We start from the raw sequence: 14,002 nt of genomic DNA on the forward strand, positions 1-14,002 counted from the left end.
TGGCAGTCAGGAACGCCAAGACTATAGAGTGTTTTAGCAGATGTGAAAACAACAAATTGCTGTCTTTTTATATTTTTGATTTATTTTTTTCTGTGAATCAATAAATTAATGGAAAACTCAAATTCAAATAAGAAATTAATTATTAATTTATTCAAATTAAAAAAAAATTAATATAACATTAATGTTCTCTAAATTTTTGTTCCTAAATTGTGATTCTGTCAATTATGGAAGAAGTTTAGTTTTAGCTTTAAAATGCAGATGACATGACTGTAGTAGTAAATATGTGTTTGGCAATACATTACCTTTGACAGACACCTGAATGTTCTGGCCCACACATGAATGAACACCACATATTTATGAGTTATGTGTATAGATGGTGTCAAACTAACATTAGAAATTCCTGTTTTTTGTCACATGTTTACACTCCAAAAAAGAAGGAGGGGCTTTTTTACACTACAAAAAAGTAACTGGTGTGTCATTATAACCAGTGCAAAGCTCTTTATTTGAAAAGTCAAATCAATCATTAAGTATCCCACAGACATTTACGTATTAAGGTTTTAGCAGTTAGTTTTGCCTCTGAAAAAAGCTGTATTTGAGTTGTCATATTGCCATTTGAGGAGTAAAGATAATTTAAGTCATAAACATGTCATTGCTGTGTACAGTTCAAGCATGACCGTGGTAATCTTCAAGAAAAAGTCAAATTATCACATATGATTTCTGTTTTTTATTAAATTAAGGTAGCTAGTATTTTTCAGCATGTGTACAAGGGCTATCAGCTATTGACCTAAAGGTCAATGGTTTTTCTGCTTCGTTATGATGTACGTTGACCTGAAATTTCTTACGGCATCATCATGTGAGAGAAATGAAGCAGTTGAGGGTAGAGTCTTTCACGATCTTCTCATGAATAAAATTAGCATTTTTGTTGGTTGATTTTATGCTCCAGGGTACTCTGTTAAAAGCCTCTTGTGATCGCTCAGTTAGTTAGGGACAGATAAATATTCTACCTTCTCTGTTGGTTGTTCAGTCATGTTGTTTGGCTGGGGGGGGGGGGGGGGGGGGGGGAGCCAATGCAGACAAATTTTACAAAACTCTCTGTAGACTCTTGTTTGTAGAGGATGGAGGAAAAAAGAAAACGATATAAATGGATGCCAATCCTTTTTATATATAGCTAGATCACATCGTACAAAAATGTCTTTTGTTTATTTTATATATTAAAAATAAAGATCTTTTAATTAATTTTGATACGATGTAGGGGAAAAAAAAATTACAAAAAGAATTATTGGTTTTATAACCATGCTGCTGTGAGTCCCGATAGTTTTGAACATTTCAATGGCCGATAGTTTTGAACATTTCAATGGTTTGCATGCATTCCCGCATGGAACTGTTTGTGGAAAAGTAGAGAAATATGTACATGTGTGTTTTGCTATTGTGATCAATATCTAAATGAAATGATCTCCCAGAATAAGTTTATGATAAGTTAATAATGGTTAGGGCCATGATAGGTCAGTCGGTAGAGCTTGAGCCCGACTAGTGATGCAGGGTTCCCAGGTTTTATTGCCAATCCAGCTATACATTTTTTCCTTTCCTGTTACAGGTTTTTGAAGACAGTGTACATGTATATATATTACTAAATTAAAATAACAATTTTTTTTGTACAGTAAAAGTTTTTCTGTAATAAGTACATTTATGATATGCTCTGGAAAACTGATCAAATTCTTTTCTCCTTTCAGCAACAAGAGCAGGACCCTACCAACCTATATATTGCCAACCTTCCAATCTATTTTGCTGAGACCAATCTAGAGAATATGTTTAAGGACTATGGTACCGTGATATCCACGAGAATTTTACGGAAGCCCGATGGCATCAGTCGAGGGGTGGGGTTTAGCCGAATGGAATCCAAAGAAAAATGCGAGAGGATCATCGATCAATTCAACGGAAAAATCCTTCCAGGTACAACCAAAATCTGGGTTTTGAAACAAAAGGAATTTTAATTATTTTATTTTGAAAGATTTAGGGCTTTCATAGACATGAACCCTGTGAAAAAATCTTTAAGTTCATAGTTGTTATTTTTTAATTTATATAAATGTGAAATGCATGCAATAGCTGATATAATTCTAGGCCTAAATTTCATTTACTGTAAGAATAGCCAGGTTAAAATCAGTACATAATTTAAACAAAAATGATTGTATGATTACAAAATATCTCCCAATTAATGATCTATATAGCAGCTTAATTGCAGTTTTGATAATATATCAATACACAATTTAGTTCAAATTTTATAAACCATAGGAAAAATTGGCATGAACAAATCCATCTAATACGTGTATATGTTCCCTGAGTAAAGATTGCATTTGGCACTATTGACAGACCGTGGGGTCACTATATCTGATAAAAAATTCGTTTAATTGAAATTTGATGGTACTAAATGAAACAGCCTTATACAAGTATTAAGTCGTTGATTGAATGGGTTCTTTCTATACTAAGACCTTGTTGAGTGGAAAATGCAGGGTAATGTCATTTGAAGGGAGAAATCTTTTGTTGCACTTAAGTTTGCTTAGGAACAAGAAAGTCAATATTTGAACCCAAAACGGTATTAAATTAAGTGAATTGGCTGACACAGGTTTGAATGTGTCAACTCCAGTGTAGGAATAAATTGAACACTGTGTTGTTTGCAAGTAATTACAAACTCAGCATGACTGATTGTGCTTGTTATGTATAGGGCTCTCTCTCGTGTCAATTTGCTGCACTTGTTATTATCTTTGAAAAAATAAGGGTCTTTTAAATTTTAAGAAATTTCCAACCAGATTTCAAAAGGGAAATTTGGTTAATTAGATTTTAATAAAAGACAACGTCAGGTAAAACAATGCCTTTCAGAGACGTTGAATGCCAAGACGTGTTTTTTTTTATGCAATGCGTGCACCATGAAGACTCAAAGACTCGTATTTTGTTGAACTTTGGTGCTATATCAGAGGGCCACTGAGACGTTCCCTAGCCTACTCTGTTAGGGTCTAAAATATGGTCTCCTGTGAATTTATTGTACAGCAAGTGGAAGAGTTTGTATTTTTGCTAGGATGACCACTTTCTACTCTGTGGCATTCAGTGTTATTTTATGTTTTTGACCCACAATTAAGTAGGCCTTTAGATTGCTACTGTACAGGGGTCACTATTTGACTGACAGTATAAACAAGTTCTTTGCTGATGTCTGACCTATTTATTTACTTATCCCATGTTATTTCCCACTAACCTGTATTTTGTAAGCATAGAAAATAAAAAATATCTAGGCCTTCTAATATCCATGCAGGTAATTGAAACTATTTATGATTTTAGAAAGTAAGGTTGTGTTGAACAATACACATCTCTAAGTTTTAAAGGAGAAACTATTCATTGCTTTAAATTGTTTTCAATGAACATGATCGACATATATTGTAAAGATATCTTTTGCAATCAGAAACATATTTTTGTGAGTTAATTGTATCACTGAAAATTCAAATTAAGAAGAGAGTTCTGTGAGAAAAAAGAAATGTTTGGTGTACTTGACAGAAAGTATTGCACCTCAAAGAAATAATAAATTTATATTTGTTAATCTTTTATAGCTTCTAAATATTTCTTTTCTTCATTTTTAAAGGTTGCACAGAACCTCTGTTGGTGAAATTTGCTGATGGAGGAAACAAGAAAAAGACTGCTATCCCACAAATGCGGAATGAGGTAAGCAAGTTGCCATGGTGATGGTTGCCATGGGTGTTAGCTTTTGCCAGATTTCAAGTTTTATGGGATACCCAGCTAAATAAAGACTAATTTTTTAATTGAATTTATTTAACCCTTATATTACACCAGTAATGATTATTCCAACATAATTTCATTTCATATAGAAATATTGTATATCTGGAAAGTGATTCATTCATATTTGCATTAATTAGCTAGAAATAGTTCTCTCTTAGTTTTGAATTTGATAAAAAGTGTAATCTATTAATCATATTTATATTGAGATATATTTACCGTCAGTATATATCATAGACAAGAGATTTCATCTGCCTTTTGAAAAATACAAATTCAATTGAATATGATCAGTTGAAGGGGAAAAAAAAGATGAAATATGACTGATTGAAAGATTTCCATTGAGCATTAAATCTTAAACATGGCATGATCATAACAATTATCAGTGAATTGCAGTGCACTTGCACAAAAAATTGTGGTCTTTATAGCTATATAGTTGTAGTGAGAATATAAATAGAGTATTCATGGGCACATTTATGGAGCATTTTCCAATCTTGTTTTGTAATTTAGACCTGATTCATACTATATGCATGGCAAAAGACATAAATACTTTTAGCATGATAAAATCTTAAAAAGGTTTTGTCATAATTGACAAAAATATGATTGGTGACAATGTTAGTAATTATGCATGCATTGACCCAAAAATTTCATTGATATAGCCAAATAAAAAAAAATCATGGAAATTAGATTTCGAAAGTGAAGTACAAATATATGCAAGAAGTACATCCAGTTTCCAGTAAACTGGTTCTCCTCCAGAAAAAGGCGAAGAATCAGCACTAATTTTTTTCTAATCCCTGGCTTGTCATTGACCTTTGTTTTTCGGATTTTTTTTCTTTAGTTGGCCCAGAGTTTGGTTGGTCTTGACAAAAGTGGATCCCTGCAGGCCTACTTCCAACAAATGGGAGATGTAATAAAATTTTCAATTTGCTCTTCTCTGCTCCCTATCAGTTTTTGTACTTCTATTTTTTGCTCCCCTGCTCTCTTTGTTTATGTGAATTCAGCTCATATTTGGCATGCTTTTAGAACATTGTTTCATTCATTTTGTTAAAGGGAGTAAACTCTTGAATTCTAAGGTTTTTACATTATTAGATAAGGTCAAAAATACATACATACAAGGGCATTGCCTGTTTTCTTTTGAGCTGCTTGCATGCATCTGTTGGTGGCATGGTTTTAAGCATTAATTAATATATTTTAATTAACAAGTGTAGTCTCACCCTTTGTTAATGAAATTTCTGAAATACTAACAAACTAGTGCATTAACATCATTTTTATTTTCATCAACATTAAATAATTAAGGCTTGTGATAAAAATAAATTCAATAAAGAGTACTGAGTGTTTACAGGCAATAACATTTTTTTTTTTTTTTTGCATTGACTTTATGTATGCAGCATACATGTTGAATGCTATATAGATTGCATGATAAACATGCAGGCAATTTGTATGAATATTAATTGTATTGGATTGGTATGATGAAATATAGAATGTTTTTCTTTTTCTCTCTTTAGCCAAGCCTTGCCTTAGCTGCCTATGCTGACCAAGCCCTCGCAACAAATGGGTAAGTTTAAGGAAGTTTATCTTTAACTTTTTAAGGTTGCACTGCAGCAACATCAAGGGGAGAGAACTTTTTATCACTTTATATATATGTAATCTGTAAAAACTTTCCAAATTCAAGTGTCTGGTGTCTGATATGGGGGACTTGTTTTGAAGACTATGTTTTAGCTATACACCCACTCTAGAAAGTATTTTATTCCAACACTTTCAACTTTTTTAAAGAGAATAGGAAAAGATAATTGAAGAATGAACTTACAATGACCTTATTTGATTAATTGTATGCCTCATATCTGCCATCTCAGTTCCTGTGGGAAGATGAAGAATGGACCCTTAATATATCTAGAAATTTTCATAATTTTAAGAGGTGCTTGAAATATGATACTCTTTAACTGTCCTACAACATTTTCCAAAGCACTTCCAAAGTGCAATTTTTTTTTTTTTTTGGTAATTTGCATAAGTAAATTTGGAAAACATTTTAAAAAGAGATGCCATTTTTATTGTAACTATGTATTTGCCACCATAGTGAAGTCACATGATCGTTAATCTCCTGGTGACTTTTTGATTAATTACTGGGCTGTAGTTGACAGATTTTATAGTCTACCATCTGTTGCAATAGTTATAAAAATTACTGATTTGGGATGGATTTTTTATCATCTAATCAATATGAAGCCAGACTTTTGTGGTCTCATTAAGTATTTTTTGATAGTTTTCCTACAGTGTTTATATGACATTGTTTTATGGCCAATTGCAAGATCTAGTAGACCCCAAGCAGTCCATTAGATTGACATACTGTGTTTATATTTTCAGTATTAATGTTGCTTGGAGTATAGACTCATCAGACAATGATCATTATATTAATCAAAGAACAATATCAGAATTTATGATTTTCATTCCACATTTCTTGTAATTCTACTTTTCATGGCTTTGACCTTACTTTTTTTTTTTTATCATTTATACATCCAGAAATTTTGTTTTGGAAAGAATGAATGTTTTCTTTCATTAATTAATGAAATTATATTAGATTTGCTAAATAACCAAGGCATGGATTAATTTGGTTTTTAATAAAAAGGCTAGAGGAATTTTTAGCTCACCTGAGCCAGACTCAAGTAAGCTTTCTTATCAAAGTTTGTCCAACATGTGTTTGTTAAATTAGTATACTAACTTTTCATGTTTGATTTCCTCAATAAAACACTTGCTGGGCTAATTTTAGCCAAACTTGGCACTAAGTGTCCTTTATGAAAGGAGATTCAATTATGTTCAAATAAAAGACTGTGCTATATAATTCAAAGTAAAAGCAGGGTGATGCCTTTAAAAGTCTTTAGAATAACTGAGCCATAAAAACTTAATATGTGGAAGTTTTCAGATATATACAATGTAGTATTTATGTAAGTTTGTTCAAATAATGATGTCTTGCTAGGAATAAGATGGGCCCACAATGAGGAATCTAGTAAAAACATATAGGAAATAAGAGAAGCATTTTAAATTCTTCTCTAGAACATCAGGATCCCAGTTTGGCAGTTTTATAAGAAAACATATTCATGAAGTGTAGATTCTTAATTGTTCAATCATGCTCCCAGCTGAGACTCCATAATAGTAGGAAATATTTTTATAAAATATTTAGGAAAAATCTTATTCCAAACAATATGGCCACATGCAGTTCAAGTTAGTCAGAACATCTTTGTAAATCTTGTATACTACTGATCAGTAGTACTTCATAAAGACATACAACACAGAGAAATTTTAAAGGAATATATCCCTTAGAACCAGGCCAGAAAATGAAAATATGACCCAGATGAGCACTGTGATCCATGAGCCTCTCTTTTGTCATATACGTACTTTATCAAAATTTAGAGAAAGCAAAGCATATCACAAAGCAAAGAGGCAACATATTCTTGGATGTTTAATTATCCTTTGGAGGTTTTGCTAAGCTGATGGTATTTGTACAAATGGCATTTTTCTTGCTCTCTGTGGCATTTCAGAATTGATGTCTTTTAGTACTATATTTAGTCAGATCCCAGGATAATTGATGGGGCTCCCCAGGTTAACAACTAAGGCAATGCTGGAGAAGATATCAGAAAATAAGTTCCATTTTGGGATTCATTTCAGTTTATTATTTAGATAAAGGATATTTTTAGTACCTTTTTACTTAACCTCAATAAGGAAATCAGAGACTGACCTTTTGGGCAAAATAAAACATTATTGATAAATATCTAAAGAGAATAAGAATTAGAGAATTGTCAGGTTTTGCTTGATGCTATGACAATTCTCTAAAGAATTTTTATTTTGTGCTAAAAATTTCAAGTTTTATCCTTAAAAAGGATTTAAAAAAAATGCATTTAGGAAAAAAAAAAAGAAAAAGGGTACTTTTCAAGTAATTGCAGTTCTGTTACAGAACAAAGCTTTTTTTACTAAAAAGAATGGAGGAAGTGCATGTATTTAAAAGTGATTGTTGAATGCTTTCTTTTGAACATGCACACCAAAAAAAAAAAAAAAAGAGGAAAATTCTGTATGTAAAATTACATGAACAATTATTTCATGCCCCTTCACCAAACTGTAAATGCAAATGAAAAAAAATGAATATAAATATACATTTCATATGTTTATATTTTCTTTCGTTGCAGAGTTGGAACTCCCGCCTTAATGACCCCTGCAGGCCTGACCCTCCCCCGATACACCGTAGCCACCACCCCTCAGACCTACCAAGTGGCTCAGACTAACCCTGCTGCTGCTGCCGCTGCCCAGGGCTGGGTCCACCCAGGATACATCATGCAGCCTCCTATGGCCCATGTGAGTCCGTATTCGTACTTTCCTGGGCAGTCTGGTTTAGTTGACCAGAACTAAGAGACATAACTCTCATTAAAACATTGCCAATTCCATCTGCAAAACAAAGAAAGAGAAAATATATCAATCATGGCTATATTTTCTCCCTTTAATTTTTTTTTCAATCTGTAAAATGACATTTTTTAAGACTTCTTGTAAGAATTGACATCATTTCTTTTTTTCATTGTATTTTTTTTTTTTTACTATTTCATATGACATTTTCCTTGTATTTCTTTTATTGTTTTACACAATGAAATCTTTTTTACTGTAGTATTGGTAGAACCATGTCTTAGATGATTACAACTATATAACAACTTATGATGATGTGTCATATTTGTGTTTTCATTTTTGAAGAGAGTTTTTATGTCAAGTGTACATTAATTCATTCTAGATAGTAAGAATATAATATATATATAAAAGGGATTACATGGTTGCACAACAACATCCAAACCTTTCAAATGTGCCAACAGTCTGAAATAATTGTAAAAAAATGCACTCGTAGCAAAGTAGCAAAGTTAAACAGTTATATATAAACTACATGACAACACAAGTAAACGCTGTAGTGACCTTACATGTATTTGTTACATCCGGTGCATAACAGACAAGATGCAAATCCAAAAGTGAAATCCGGCAGTTATCTAACCCAATACCTCTAGAAATTATATTAAAACTCCTTCATTATTCTTCTTATAGAAAAATTAAGCAAACTTTACCCAGCAATCCAACTTGTTCAGATATAACATAAAAGTGACTTAGGATTGAGAATGTTTTCTTGATAGATTTTGTGAGGCAAAATGAGGGTGGTTGGGAATAAATACTCAATTTTAGAAGAGACCCAAATAATATATATCTTGTATTTTTTCTTGCAGGTGCTATCTACCTCCCCCGTCTTGCCCCAGAGCACCTCACCTGCCCCCAACTCTCTACTTAACCCCATTTCCACCGCATACCCCACCATTCTTTCTGATGGATCCGTAGGCCTATGGCAACAGCAATGAGCTATACAAACACTCTCAGAAGTCACATGATATTAGTTCACAAACATGATTGGATTGACTTTAGTCACATGATTTGTATACTCACATTACATTAAGCGAAGCAAATGATGAATATGAATGAACTCTAGATTGAAAATGTGATTGTCATTGTTATGGCTTGTTTGTACAAGATGATTGGATGATACGGCTCTTGGGACTCCATTAACTGTGTAATGGTTTCAAAATTATTTCTACAAAGTACAGTGTTAATCGAACTTTACCTTTCACCAGCAATACTCAAAATTTTAATCCACATAAATACTGTGTAGAATGTGTACAGACTTGTATAGGCCCAACTCACTCTGTTGTGAATGGCATTATGTTGTCATGACTGTTGTTATGGTAACCATGTTTTCGTCTTGACAACCATCAGTTATGTGACATTTGTTTTTACATTTTTTTCCCCTATATAATTTGTATTGTTTTATATGCCTGCATTTAATGTTTTTTTTTTTTAATTTTTGGGATAGAGTGCATAGCTGCTAGTATCTGAAACATGAGTGGTATGTTTTCTCCAATATTTTTCATTTGGTTATCCTCATCTTTTGCCACCTGGCTTTTTATTGGAACCATCTTATACCCCTTTCTTCAGTTTACATCAGAGAGCTGTATGAAGCAATATAGCATAGCTAGGATAGGACCATTAATATAGGTGTTGATTGTACTTGTATGATAGGGGAAGGAAAATATGGCCACTTTGAGGACTATAGACTGATGAAGCATTTTTATGGAAGGATTTTTTTGATAGAAAAGTAGGCTTGTAAAGATATTCTATGCAAAGTGATGTAAATATGTACATAGATGTAACCAGTTTCATCCATCTTTCTTTTTCAAACTGATACACTTTTATCTCATACAAGCAGGTACACATGCACTAAAGGACTTTTACTTGGCTTCATCAGTGTAAACATTTTTTGAATTTTCAATCTGAAAAAAGTTTCTGGTCCATTCGTGTAAAGTTTTATCAAATTTTGCTTACGTATCAACAGAATAATCAAGTCTTTGTTTATGATATGATTTACGGATTATATGGCAGAGTTTTGATATCGTATGTGGGACCATGTAAACAATTTATATATTGTTTCTCAGGGCAGCATCAAATCTATTACGCAATCCCCTCTATATGCATCTGTGATGTTAATTGAGTAAGTGGTGTCTTTTCAGTATATATATATATCTATATAAGTAATATACCATGCAAAGTCTTAAGCATAGCACTTTAGCATAAATCCTTGTTATTAAAAAGGTAATGTTCATAGTATGTATATAATTGAATATATGGAGTTTGATAATAAAAAGAATATTATGGGGATAAAAGTAATGGGACAAAATTCAAACTGGAATTTGTGTTTCATTGACCAAAAAAAAAAAGATATTAATTGTTAGTGGTTGCCCAATATTATACTCCAACTAAGTAGCTTTAAATTGCTTGTTCTTGTATGCTCTATAGACAACTTCCATATTCCAAGAGAGATAAATATTAATATATAAAAATGTAACTCGTGCCTATTGTTGCCAACCTTTTTTTTATATACTTTTTTAAGAGTGTTAAATATGTAGAATTGAATTTTCATACAAAGATTAGTGCTACTACCTCTAAATGGAAATCAACTTGTTGACAATGTCAGTATATATAGATATATACTACCCTTTTTTCTGAAAAAAGTCACCATGTATATAAGTGTATAAAGACCTATAGAACTTACAATGCATAATAACAAAACAAATAACTAGTTTATCTGATGTGAGAATAAAATTCAGGCAAATGAATCTTTTTTATATATATTTTTTAAGTTTCTTTTATCTATCACAATATTTTCATTTCTTAATTGTTTTGATATTACTTATCGGGTCCTGAATACTGAACAATACTTTTACTTTTTCTAATTATAACTTTTTTTTGTTAAACTTTTGTAATGTATTTTTATTTTAAAGTATACCCAGATTCCATAAAATGGACTTGCCAGTAAAAAAGAGCAAAATGTATTCAAAATATCATAATTATTTAATATATAGATATATATATATAGACATTGTTATATTCTTAAATAATTAATCATTGGAGAATCATTAATAATGTTATGAAAGTGAAATTTCAGTCAGAGCATTTAAACTTGGTGCTATAAAGAGGTGTAAACAGGCAAGGGGAGTAACAGAGTTTATAAAAGAAGAGTTAGCTCCCTTGAGTCAGATAATCAAGACTAAAAATGTGTTAGTATACTCATTTTCGCATGAATATGCCTAACTAAAAATAGATATAAAAGCTGCTACCTTTTTGTCTTCTTTGAAGAAAGAAACTATAGGATATTATAAAGTAATTTTAGATGTTCAAATGTTCAAGTGTTCCAAATTATTTATCTTAATATTCAAACTATTCCATTCATTTCACCACATTTTCAACTTTCACATTTAGGATGTCCTCATGTTTAAGTATGTTTGGTTAGAAAGCAATTTTTTGCATTTGTACATAGATGTTAGATGAGTAGTCTTTTTGTAAAAAATAATAAAAAAAATTGCGATGCATTTTTTAATGGGTGATGGTATCTTGTTTCTACTGTAGATATGATTTTTTTTCCTCTGGCTTAACCAAAAATCCTAATAATGAAAATAAATTTTTAACCATGAGTATGTTAGCAAAAAAAATTACATTCAAATATATCTTTGTTGAGCGTGATTGTTTGTATTTCAGAGCCTTTATTTTTTAGCAATTAAACGAAGAGTGATGTTTCATGATATATTTGACATTTTTGTGTTTTTGTTTTTACACAGTTACTGAGATGCAGTAACCTTACATTTCTCTGGTCTTTGTTTTTTTTTAAATAATTTTTTTTATGCACTATGCATATAATTTTTTACTGTGGGTAAGAAACTGCAAGAAAAGGTACTTCATTTTTTTATGTGACAAATGGCTGATTTAAGGACATCTGGAATCTTGCAATAAAAGTCATTTGTTATCGATAAAAGTTGAGTTCTGTTTTTTCAATGTCTGATGATGGAAGATGCCCAAGGAGTTCCATATGTCTTCTGGAAGAACCGAGACATAGGCTGATTAAGGTGGATTATAGGGACAAATAAAAGCATGATAATACAATTGAAGTGATAAAAAAAAGGACTCAAATTATATAAAACAGCTATTAATGATCAAAAATCTTGGGTCAGTGATGATTTTGTCACATGCAAACAGAACTGAAAGGAACGAGAAAGGGAATGCTGGGATACAAGATGGCTGCCCGGTAATTGTGTGGTGTTGGTTTTTTTTTTTACGATATCTAGGCTTTATTTCCTGTAACACTTTCTTTTTATTTATTTCTCCAATTATTTTTGTGCATGTTGTGAAATATATATGCTTGAAAAGAGAGTACATGGTGTTTCTAGTGGATATTTAATTTTTCAGTTATAATTTAGTTTTGACTATGCTGTCCACTAGAACATTAGTCCTCTCTTTGCATTGCTCCAGTGTTTAATTTCCATATATATCAATATTTGTACACTCATTTTCTGTATACTGTATGATATGTAGATTACACACTTATATATATTATATATACTCTAAACCTGTGAGTTTTGATGCTTTGGGATAATATCATTGGATGGCAAATAGATCTCGGATACTTAATTTAATATACTCTTTTAACAGACAAGTACAAAATGAGTCATTAGTGTCCAACTATAGTATAATAAAAATACTTTAAATTAGACAAGTTTCAGTAAAAGTTTTCAGAAAATTTTGGATTTTAATTAAAACCATCCTCTGATCATTTGTAAAGTATCGGAACATAAAACCAAACCTTTATTGTGAACCATACAATGATTATCTCCCTTGACACAAAGGCTTGTTTTGTTTTGTTTTATATAGTTGTATGGTTTATATAAGCCAGATCAATCTTTTTCAGCCAATATAATTATTGTATATATATCTGGATGTCAAATGGAAGTGGCTTTCTCACCAGAACTTGACCATTGAAAATTGAAATTCACTGAATTCTAAGATGGTGGGGGAAAGTTGAAATTCACTAATTCAATAACTCAAAGATGGAAAAAACTTCGTCTCGTTTTTTTTTTTGGGGGGGGGGGTCAAGTTTTGCTTAGCAGGCCTCTTCTAGCATAACTAATGCTTATAACAATTGCACAGATTGTGTATCCACTGTTGAGCCCTCACATGATAATAGACTGTGATGTCATCAATTCTCGTGTACCATACTCAAATTTCTTTCATATATTAATTATAATCAAATTCTGATTTTAACTGCTTGACTTGTAACACTCACACTGCAGAATTAACTGCCAGATGGTCAGTTTGAGAATTGATGACAACATGCTGTTCACTACTGTTACCTATCACATCCTTCCTTGGTGATCTTGTTGATGTCATTGTTACCGTGGTAACTCTGTTGCCATGGTAACACAGGCAGACAGGATTTTTGTATAGGGATGGTGAATTTTGTTGGAAATATGTACTTTATTACTTCGTTTTCTTTACATATAGACAAAAAAAAAATCTTTTCAACAATTAGCCATGTAAAATCTGCATAATTATCATTATATTCACATGTACTTAGAACCATACATTTGTAGTTGTGATAGAGTCTTAGATTTTACATATCTATTGTAAAGTTGTATGTGAAGCTTGACTAATTAATGTATATTAGAAATGTATTAATCAGTGTGGATTTACATATATATTTACCCTAGAAATGTTACTCGGAATACAATAATGAGTATTAAACCATGAAGAAAAGTTGTAAACATAAAGAAACAAGTTTCAAATACAGTACTTATGTATGCCCAAATGCAAAAATACATACAGCATGTTGATTGAT

At 31.5% G+C, this 14,002-nt stretch overlaps 1 protein-coding gene across 9 annotated transcripts in view; it reads left to right on the forward strand.

Moving 5' to 3' along the window:
- Positions 1–14,002, forward strand: part of LOC133188510 (RNA-binding motif, single-stranded-interacting protein 3-like) — an 80,355-nt gene that overhangs the window by 61,462 nt on the left and 4,891 nt on the right. For 7 of the 9 annotated variants that reach the window (XM_061323968.1, XM_061323975.1, XM_061323970.1 and 4 more), the window contains exons 5-9: positions 1,731–1,950; positions 3,626–3,705; positions 4,613–4,681; positions 5,280–5,329; positions 7,947–8,112. In XM_061323968.1, the coding sequence (XP_061179952.1) occupies positions 1,731–1,950; positions 3,626–3,705; positions 4,613–4,681; positions 5,280–5,329; positions 7,947–8,112 (585 nt within the window). Of the gene's footprint in view, positions 1–1,730; positions 1,951–3,625; positions 3,706–4,612; positions 4,682–5,279; positions 5,330–7,946; positions 8,113–9,014; positions 12,146–14,002 lie in introns of those variants that run through there. The other 2 variants (XM_061323969.1, XM_061323972.1) reach the window with 2 other exon arrangements.

Source organism: Saccostrea echinata, unplaced genomic scaffold (genome assembly GCF_033153115.1).
Source record: "Saccostrea echinata isolate AGI-Se365-2 ecotype Australia unplaced genomic scaffold, CSIRO_AGI_Sech_v1 ptg000016l, whole genome shotgun sequence".
NCBI classification, from domain to species: Eukaryota; Metazoa; Mollusca; class Bivalvia; order Ostreida; family Ostreidae; genus Saccostrea; species Saccostrea echinata.